General features: G+C 39.4%; 3 protein-coding genes across 3 annotated transcripts in view; all 3 read right to left on the reverse strand.

Annotated features, from left to right (window-relative positions):
* The window catches only part of LOC104705420 (L-gulonolactone oxidase 3-like), a 9,677-nt gene extending 6,719 nt beyond the window's left edge, over positions 1 to 2,958 (reverse strand). The window contains exons 1-4 of the mRNA XM_019228632.1: positions 2,085 to 2,958; positions 1,750 to 2,005; positions 1,482 to 1,658; positions 3 to 533 (exon numbers count right to left, since the gene is read on the reverse strand). Of these exons, the coding sequence (XP_019084177.1) occupies positions 3 to 533; positions 1,482 to 1,658; positions 1,750 to 2,005; positions 2,085 to 2,774 (1,654 nt within the window). The 5' untranslated portion in view covers positions 2,775 to 2,958. The remainder of the gene's footprint in view (positions 1 to 2; positions 534 to 1,481; positions 1,659 to 1,749; positions 2,006 to 2,084) is intronic.
* LOC104705421 lies at positions 5,935 to 7,265 on the reverse strand. Its single transcript, XM_010421426.2, has one exon. It carries the CDS (start codon positions 7,095 to 7,097, stop codon positions 6,159 to 6,161), a length of 939 nt encoding a protein of 312 aa, XP_010419728.1. The 5' UTR covers positions 7,098 to 7,265; the 3' UTR covers positions 5,935 to 6,158.
* Positions 7,446 to 10,253, reverse strand: part of LOC104705422 (ER membrane protein complex subunit 1) — an 8,095-nt gene continuing 5,287 nt past the window's right edge. The window contains exons 7-13 of the mRNA XM_010421427.2: positions 9,885 to 10,187; positions 9,033 to 9,752; positions 8,657 to 8,878; positions 8,481 to 8,576; positions 8,201 to 8,395; positions 8,007 to 8,120; positions 7,446 to 7,918 (exon numbers count right to left, since the gene is read on the reverse strand). Of these exons, the coding sequence (XP_010419729.1) occupies positions 7,658 to 7,918; positions 8,007 to 8,120; positions 8,201 to 8,395; positions 8,481 to 8,576; positions 8,657 to 8,878; positions 9,033 to 9,752; positions 9,885 to 10,187 (1,911 nt within the window). The 3' untranslated portion in view covers positions 7,446 to 7,657. The remainder of the gene's footprint in view (positions 7,919 to 8,006; positions 8,121 to 8,200; positions 8,396 to 8,480; positions 8,577 to 8,656; positions 8,879 to 9,032; positions 9,753 to 9,884; positions 10,188 to 10,253) is intronic.

The raw sequence follows: 10,253 nt of genomic DNA on the forward strand, positions 1-10,253 counted from the left end.
ACAATTCCCTTCAAGGGCACATCCATCGTACTTGGGACCTTCTCTACCAAACAGAATCTCATCAGACCATTCACTTGAAAACATCTTCGTAGGATCTAACTTGTTCTTCACTTCCAAGAATTTGTCAAAGTTAGGTCCACACTTTTGCTTCACGCCAAAGAAACCCACTTTCCTATTCTTTCCCCAATGCGGCTTCGCACCGTGTTTGACAAACGCCATCTGCTCCATCTCCTCCATCACATCTTCGTTCAATCTCGGGGTCAACTCATCGTCGGCTCGGTAATAGTTAAAGTCAACAACAACAGAATCCTCTGTCTGGCCAAGATAAGCATTAGAGCCCTTGATGAAACGTATGAGGATACCGTTATAGATATCAATCCCGCACAGTCTTTCTGGTTCCAAGTCGCGTAGCTTCTTCACATCAAGGAGGAAGTCTCTAAACCTAGCAACCGTAAATATAGCCGTCGTTTCATAGAAGGAAAGACCGTTATACCTAGGGTCCCATGCACAAGCGACGTCAATTCTAATCGAAGATGAGTAAAGGCAAGACCCGGAAGTCTGAATCTTGCCTTGTCTCCCAATAACCGGATACCCGGTAAAGAGTAAACCATTGTTCTTTAGACCGTTCCCGGTTAGTTTCTTGTAGGCCAAAGTCGTATCCGCCGTGGTGCATTTTCCTTTCTCGTTCTTGCTAGATTCAAGCGACTTCTCTACAAGTATTTTCAAATCCAAAATTTAGATTCTTAAACATCTAATAAAACCAGACTAAACCGGGAATGGTAGGAGGAGTCGTCTACTAACCTAATGCTCGAACCCCTTTAGAGATCAAGATAGGATTAGACTGAAAACCAGTGAAATCGTTGACTCCGTTGCCGGAGACGTTGGCCGGTGATCGTATATCGTAACGGTAAACCGCAGTTTTCCTAGAAGGATACCACGTTATGTCTCCGAATTCGATTTTTTTGCCATGCTCCATAAATATGTCTTCAATTGCTACGTCAGATGTGAAATTATACATTATACTTCTCTTGAATGCCTTCTCTATCGAAAGCTTAACCTACAAAATTAATTATACAAAACAAAACGAAATAAAAAAAACAATTTTAAAGAGAAAAGTTAACGGCGTTAAGTTATACCTTAGAGATGACGCCTAAAACACCCAACGATACTTTAACGGCGTCAAGAAGCTTATCATCTCTCCCTTCCTCGAGTTTAACAACCTTGGCGAAACCTTCAGATGAATTCGCCGGAACCACAAGGCTGATTCCGACAACATGGTCATGAACCGAACCACCTCGTCCCGACCACGAGCTTCCGTGAGATCCAGTACTAATCAGCCCACCAATACTCACTCCTTCCCAATACGGAGACGTTCCGATGCTAAACCCGGCCTCTTCAACTTTATCGATCAGCTCTCTCAACGAGACTCCAGAATCAGCCGTNAGGGTCCCATGCACAAGCGACGTCAATTCTAATCGAAGATGAGTAAAGGCAAGACCCGGAAGTCTGAATCTTGCCTTGTCTCCCAATAACCGGATACCCGGTAAAGAGTAAACCATTGTTCTTTAGACCGTTCCCGGTTAGTTTCTTGTAGGCCAAAGTCGTATCCGCCGTGGTGCATTTTCCTTTCTCGTTCTTGCTAGATTCAAGCGACTTCTCTACAAGTATTTTCAAATCCAAAATTTAGATTCTTAAACATCTAATAAAACCAGACTAAACCGGGAATGGTAGGAGGAGTCGTCTACTAACCTAATGCTCGAACCCCTTTAGAGATCAAGATAGGATTAGACTGAAAACCAGTGAAATCGTTGACTCCGTTGCCGGAGACGTTGGCCGGTGATCGTATATCGTAACGGTAAACCGCAGTTTTCCTAGAAGGATACCACGTTATGTCTCCGAATTCGATTTTTTTGCCATGCTCCATAAATATGTCTTCAATTGCTACGTCAGATGTGAAATTATACATTATACTTCTCTTGAATGCCTTCTCTATCGAAAGCTTAACCTACAAAATTAATTATACAAAACAAAACGAAATAAAAAAAACAATTTTAAAGAGAAAAGTTAACGGCGTTAAGTTATACCTTAGAGATGACGCCTAAAACACCCAACGATACTTTAACGGCGTCAAGAAGCTTATCATCTCTCCCTTCCTCGAGTTTAACAACCTTGGCGAAACCTTCAGATGAATTCGCCGGAACCACAAGGCTGATTCCGACAACATGGTCATGAACCGAACCACCTCGTCCCGACCACGAGCTTCCGTGAGATCCAGTACTAATCAGCCCACCAATACTCACTCCTTCCCAATACGGAGACGTTCCGATGCTAAACCCGGCCTCTTCAACTTTATCGATCAGCTCTCTCAACGAGACTCCAGAATCAGCCGTAACCGTTAACCGGTCCGGTTCAATCTCGATAACCGAATTATACTTCGACGTACTGATTAGCATTGCGTCTGAACCGGAAGGACAAGCGAGTTTCGGTATGGTGTGAGAGAATCTGGTGACGGTTTTGACTTTGAGATGGTGCTCGGCTGCGTAAGCCACGGCTTTACGAAGCTCATCCTCCGTTGTTGGATACGTGACGTTAGCCGCGCGGCATGTTTTGCGGTCGGGCCACGTGCCGTACGCGTTAAAGACGGTGCAACCGGTTTGGTCGCATCGGACCGGTGGTTGTGGTGGTACGGATTGAACGGTCCATATAGTGAAGAAGAAGAAGAAGAAAGATAGAAATGAAAAATAAAGGAGGGTATGAGAACAATAACGCATCATGATTTATGTTTTTTCTCTGGAATCTCTCTGGTTTTGGTTTTGGTTTTGGAGGTTTATGCTTTACTTATGTATAGATGAGTTTTTTATTGAAGATGGAAAACATTGCTTTGAAGCAAATAAATAATATTGCCGGATCATATATATTGAGTTTGATCATCTTCTGAATTTAGTGTGACATATCATTTATTTTTAAGTAGCAGCTGATTTATTCGAAGATGGTAACGAATTAAAAATTGAGTATAATCAAGATCTGGACAAAACCTTTTTTTTTTTTCAAAGATCTGGTCAAAACCTAAAGTGATAGAAAATATTGTAGGTTTAAATATGAAACAGAAATTCCCACTAAGTAAATCATCATTCATATTAAGAAAAAATATATACAATGGGACTAAAATAGAGAAAAGGTGGAAATTGACAAAATAATTGATCTGACAAAAAAGTACAAAAGGAAAAGCGTGTTGTGTTTGGTTTTAAAGCGGTGATAAAATGATTGATGCTTATAACTGATTTGTTTAACAATAGTTGATACTAATTGAAAGAAAATTATACTATGTATATATATATATATACTCCAACATTGGTTATATAGATAATTAATGAATAGTAAAAATGCTTAATATCAGCTGAATAAAATTGGTGAATTTTAGTTTACATATCTATATATATATATATAGTATCAAAAAAACTGATGTGTACGTAAATGATATTATATAATTTCAAAACTAAGATAGTTTAAGCATTTGAGTGAGGGTTATTAATTATGATTACTTTTCCTTGACATTGGTGATTAGTTATTCAGTAAGTGGTTGAAGTTATATATAAGATTAATCTAATACTATATTTTTAGTGTTGGTTAAGGTTGAAGTTATAAATAATTAATTAAGATTAATCTAATACTACTATATTTTTAGTTGGTTAAGGCTTCGACAATGTCATTATTATCATGGAGTAAGCGGCAAATAAACTCTCTAAGGTCATTGGTTCCCCTGGCCAACCGATACTTATAACAAAGATGTTCTCGTGGAAACAAAACCATCATGCCAATTGCCAATCCAGTCCAGCTTTTGTAGGACCGATTATAAAGTTTTGAAAAAAGTTGGTCAGTACTTGGCCGGGCTCATCATATAAATTAAAAACCCTATTTAATTTAACGGTTAGTTGTGAACTGATCTGCACAGCCAAAGTATATGACGGATCTAAAAGTTATAATCAAATTTGAGTTTTGTCTCATAAACGTAGCAAGTCGGATTTTTAATCTAATTGAATTAACTTTTTCAAATTAGGAATTTCTTTTTCCTTTCTTTATTTATGCAGTATGTTTTTTTTATTTTGGAGTTTAATATAATCTCAGACCAATGTTTTTGTTAAGTTTGAGAAATATTTGTTTGGTAATAAAATTATGTATATAAGAAAATCGAACATAGTTTTAAAATAAACTTTCATAGTTTCATATATAATTATTCAATAATTGGGGCCGGAGTTTGAGTCATGCAACATACATGAATTAGTTATGTTTAGATAATCCAAAGAGTCATACGTCGTTTCGATGTTATAAAGTCTTACGACGTAAGTACTACATTTTCGTAAGAAGTATACTTAGGATATCTGTGATGATTTTTAATTCCTTGTGTTTACTGGTTACTGGTAAATCTCGTTGAACGATGCTAGTGAATCATTAACTTATCTGTTTTCTGTTGAGTGATACTATATCCTTCTTAATTATTCTATTTAAAGACTATATATATATGTTTTTGACCCAAAAAATGAAAGAAAGACCGTTGTGTTATAGCCAAACGTGAGGTCAGTATATATATGGTTATGGTATATGTAGACTACAGTAGCACCTTTTGTAGCACCTTTTTGATCAGTATATATAGACTATAGAGCACCATATATATTATGGTTTGGATTGGTTCGGCTGATTTCGTTTGTGAGTTTGTCTTAATTGTACAATTAGGGCCATTAGGCTTAAGTAATAGTAGCATTTATTTGGTCATTAATTAATACTGATCATGCTTCTAGATAAGATCATGATTATTTTTTCATGCTTAAAAGACAATTTTGAAAAAAAACCTAGATCATTATGTTGTTTTATACTATGGCGCGTGGTTAATTAATTTGTCAAATTTAACATGTGTTAATTATGTTTATGTACCAATGCTTGAACAAGTTCAAACAATATTGGTATATGCATGTCAGCTCAGCTCAGCTGGTGTTATTTCTTATTGAACAATATGTTCGTTTATAGCAACCGGTCTTAATAATATTCAGACCACAAATTAAATTAGATATATAGTTCATATTATAAGCATTTAACATTTTGATTTATTGATTTTTGAGTAGTTCGACTTGCAATATACAGGCAATACATATATAAGAAATCGATAAACTTCTAGTATACTAGTGCATGTTAGTATCAGAGTTGCTATGAAATGACATCACAATGTTCCGGTGTCGATGGAGGTGCCTGATCTCAACTGTAAATAGAGACCACCTCACATGTTAATGCAAATAGTTAAGTTGGAAAGACCAATCCATGAACATGCAAGAACACATGAGTTTTCGTATTTCTACTAAAATATATGATTATAGGATTTGATATCAGAAGTTAAAAGAAAAGTAAAGTAATATGTATAGATGACATGTACCAATTTACTCACTGTCAAATCATGATTATTATGAGTTGAGAACCCACAAAGTTAAACATTATATCAAAGTTCAATTATTTGATACAAGTAAAAAAATTTACTGCCGGTTTTAGAATGTCATACGGCTCGAAACAGACAAAAAAAAATGACAATTTCGAGAAAATGTGTCTAGATCCTGTACTTCGAAAGTTGCAAATAATTAACCTAAAGTTATATACATATATAAAAGGTGTGAAAATTATTCATTGTGAATTAATTAGTTGAGTTGATTATTAAACTTTAAAAACCTTTAAAAAACTCAACTCAAAAAAGTCAAAACCAATCATATAAAAACCACTTCCATCAGACCAAAAATCATATATATATAGTTACTTAAATGACATCTCTACCGTGAGAAGCATAACCTAGGATTGTATAGTTAATGAATCTTGTCTCGTTAAATCCAGTTCGTTGTTAACAGTTCAAATATGTCTTTCGAGGGTAAAAATTTATTCCACAGCAAAACCTAGTAATAATTTCGAAATAGTTTATATAAATCTAATAATTAAAAGGGGACTATATAAATTGTAACATATTCTATACACATAGATAGGGGAGGAGAGACAGAGAGCGAAGGCCCACACATCTTTAAACAAAAGAACAACGAGCCCGTGACCCCCAAAAACTAGCTTTCAGATTATAATTATTATTTTTATCATCTGACATATTAAATCTCAACCGTTAGATATCATTTTCTTCATGTCCCATTCTGACTCAGATCCAACCGTCCATATTCCTCCAGTGTCTTCAATAGTTGGGTCCCTTTTCTTCTCCCTCTCGCTGTACACTCTCCTCCTTCAAGCGCCAACGCCACCGCCCTCGCCACCTCTTCCGCCGGCGCCACCGCTATCTCCTCCCCGGAATCATCTCCTCCTTTCCCGTATACCACCGAGAGTATGCTTATTGCGTATTCTCTTCCTCTCCCTGCCAGTCTCGCCATCACCGCCACCATCGCCGGCACCGTCATCGCGTGAGCTCGAACCTCCGCCGCTCCTTCCTTCGTCGTGCACATGAGCTCTAACGCCGCTAAAGCGCGTTCCACCGCTGAGATCTCTAGCCCCGCCGCCGTTTCCACCACCGCTCGAGCGGCTCCAGCCTCGACCGCCACGTGGCGGTTTCCTTCGGCGAGGCAGAGCGCGAGGAGGATCTTGGTGACGTATTTGGCTGTTACGATCTTGTTGTTGCTGCGAAGGCAAGAGACGAGGCCTCGCATGAGACCCGGTGGACAAGTCGGATCAGAAGGCGGGTCGGGTACGACGACCCGTTCGAGTAGCTGTAGAGCGAGGAGCTTGTCGGATTCGGAGACAGATGTGAGGTGAAGCTCTGCGATCTGGAATGTTTCTTGGAGGGTGGTGGTTACCGGAAGAGGCGGCGGTGGAGGTGGCGGAGGAAGAGAAGGAGCGGTGGATGGAGTTTGGTCAAGGTGATGAGGGAAGCGCCATTGAGTGAAGCTTTGAGAAGTGGAAGTTGAGGAAGAGGAAGATGAGGAGGAGGTGGTTGGTGGTTTACGGCGAGGCTGCTGCTGGTGAGGAGAGGTTGGACTTAGGACGGACTGTGTGCAACGGCGGAAGAAGCCGCAGGAGAAGAGAGGACGCGGCGGCGCGTGGGGTTTCGGTTTTTGGTTTGCTTTCATCATCGCTAAGTAGAAAGAGTTTTCAAGTGAAGTTGGAGTGCAGTGAACAAGTGAAGTGAGGAGGAGTTCTCTTTTTTAAATAGGAGGAAGAAAATAATTGATTCGCACCAAATTTGTCAGGCGTTACACTTGTATTCTCACTAAGATTATTTACTCGCACATTAAACCATTTAATAATATTTATTATAATCACATGTGTGTGTATGTGCTATGGTCCCATGAGAATTACGAAGTCACGATTTTGACGAGGGTTCAAATCTACAGGTTTGTTTCATTCGATCAATCATTATCTAAGTCATGGATAAAATGCTGGTTGATTTGGGTCTTGAACATGGAAATTTAAACAGATGCTTCTATAAACTTTTGAATTCAGAAAGGTTTCAGCGCAACTCTAGAATGTGAGGAAAGGTCACAAAGCAAGAGTCTTCTATAACATCAGGATTTAAGTTAAGCCAATGGTTTTTTCTCTACGAGTGCCAAAAATGGTTCGTAAACATTCTACAACTGTGAAAAAGAAAAGAAACAAAAAAGAGGAAGGCTTTTAAACCTTTTTAAAGATCCAATCACCTCCATTTCTCGCTTAATTCTTTCTTCTCTGAAAGGGCCCAAGTGATGTAGATGGCTGCAACCAGCGCTACAATCGTTATCAGGAGAAGCGCGTAGCTGAAATCATCAGTCAGCGAGTCGTATGTCTTTGAAGGAGCAAGCCTTGTGTAGAAGAGATCCACTCCATAGGCAAAGACGTGTGTTGTTGACTCTAGCTTGGACGGAGCTGTTACTATGCCTTTTAGACCTTCTACTCTGTGGGAGTGTGTGACGTACGACTGAAAATATGACAGGTGCATTAGATAACCAAATCAGGGGGGACTGTCTAGTCATAACAAAAAAAAAGGAAAATGGGTTGGAATGAACCTGAGGAATGATGGGTAATGAATCCGTGAGAGGGATGATTCCTTCTTCTTTTTCAGCTTGAGACGGGTTAAGTGTCCGGCGTGGATCCACAAATCGTTTATCAAGTGCCAATATCTAATCATATAATGAAACAGTTTTTGAGTATGAGTTTTCAATCCATGAAGGTATCTATATACGAGAAGAAATATACAAACCTGATCGCCGATGGTACCAATGAGAAGCTGCTTTGATGTTATACCCTTTGCTGTAGATGTCACCGCAATGGTTTTCACGGACTGAGCAAAGAAGTATGACTGTGACTTTGTAAACACCTCTGGTCTAGAGTATGAAGTGATTGGTGCTGTCAGATTGTGCTTTCCCAGAATGAGTTTCCAGACATTTTTGTTCTCCTGCAAATAAAATTTATAACGTTTCACAGTGCGAACACTCAATTAACTTACAAAATTGTTTCGAGTGTGAACTATGAAGTCATACCGCCCTAGACTGATCATAGATCTCAACGACCGTAACCTCGTACTTGTGAGCTCGAAGATTGAAATAGTGGTATACAACCCAATTCTCACTAAACACCTGAAAACAATTTGAAGGCTAAGAAAGTTGCATTGAATCTCTGACAAAAAGAAATGAGATGAAATTGTGTGAGGACTTACCGCATGAACCGGCCCTTGACAGCCTTGATGTGACAAACGGTGTAGTATCCGTCCTGTGATGGTGTCAATAAGATATACTACAAGTGATGACTCCTCCGGTGTAACTGAGCCAATCTCACCAGCACCTTTTGGTGATACAGTGGCTACAAACAGTAAGTTTCTTGATACGTATTTATACAACAGGTCTTGATCTGTGTTGACTTTGGCTTGTGTGTGAACAACCTGGAATGAAAAATCGTATGCAAGTCAGATTAAAAAATAAATAAACATTTACTGAGCTTCCATTCTAGAAACACCACTCTCAAGATGAAACACAGCAATCTTGTGTATATGTTTTGTATTAGAGAAGCGTTGATTTAGAAACCATGATTTATACCTCATTAGGTTTTCGTGTTAGTGTCGAAATAATTTTCTCTGATTCCGAAGGAAACACAACAGTCCAAAGTTCTCTGGTTGTAAAGCAGTACTCATCTGCAGTCTCACCAGAGCAACTGCTCTTCATTACGTGTCCTCTGATAATACCATCATCTGCCCCAACAGTGTACCAATATATATTTTGAAACTCGCGTTGGAAGATGCTGAGAGCCTCTGAAGTTTTCGGATACAAGTGGACGTGGCCAACAGTATCAGCTATTAGATGTAAACGTTGTTCCGTTGAGTCGGTAAATGGAAGAGGCAAAACTTGCACAACAGAGTGACCAATATCTGAAGAGGTAATCTCCTTTCCCGTGTACACATCTACAAATGAAAGTACACCAGGCGCACTTGAATCTGATCCGCACCTGCCAACTACAAGCACAGAAGGATTTTTGTCCATGGCGTGATGATGAGGGACCTGCCATTGGTACAAGCTAATGCCGTTTGGACGTTCACATGCTTGTGATTTTAGCAGCATGGACCAGACAATCCTCCCGTCTCCAGTGTGCAGAGCAAAAAGTTTTCCAGCTCGAGTAAGTGCTAAGATTAGTTTCCGGAAGCCATTATGGTCGCGGGTCAGTTTGTTCTTTCCAGAACTCTTCACCCTCAATTCTTGAATTGCTACCACGTCCTCTGGGCTTGCTAACAACAAGGATCCCTTAAGCTTTAGCACATGCCCCTACCAAAGATATAGAGAAGGTTAAATTGATTAGGGAGAGAAAACAACTAAAACACACCAACTACACAACGACACAATACAACTCTAGGGAAATTAAGAAAACGCACGCAAGACATTTAAGACCGTTCATACCTTAAGCCACTCAAATAGAGTGTGCTCCACTTTTGCCACTGATACACCATCCTTTTCTACAGGGAGTTCTGCCGTTGTAACGTCAGTCACTGAAGCCAGGCCTTCTTCTCTGCTCCAAACAATCGCTCCTTGTTGCAGTAACAAGAGTGAGTGATCTTCCATCACAATAAGGGCCCTAAATCCATTACTCCTGTCTGTCCTGACATAGTTGTTCATGAAAACTTTATGGACACGCCCCCTATGTTGGTCCATTTGAATGGTCTCTCTAAGCAATACATTATCCAATTCATTGACAAGTTTCACCATGAGGTGAATCTTGCTCCCTTCATGATGAACTGAAGCAAAGGCTTCTTGATCGTCTGCAACTGG

Source organism: Camelina sativa, chromosome 8, assembly GCF_000633955.1.
Source record: "Camelina sativa cultivar DH55 chromosome 8, Cs, whole genome shotgun sequence".
Taxonomy (NCBI): Eukaryota; Viridiplantae; Streptophyta; class Magnoliopsida; order Brassicales; family Brassicaceae; genus Camelina; species Camelina sativa.

What these genes read in the sequence shown, in the direction of transcription:
- LOC104705421 (XM_010421426.2), bottom strand. Translation starts at nt 7,097, where the DNA reads ATGATGAAAGCAAACCAAAAACCGAAACCCCACGCGCCGCCGCGTCCT.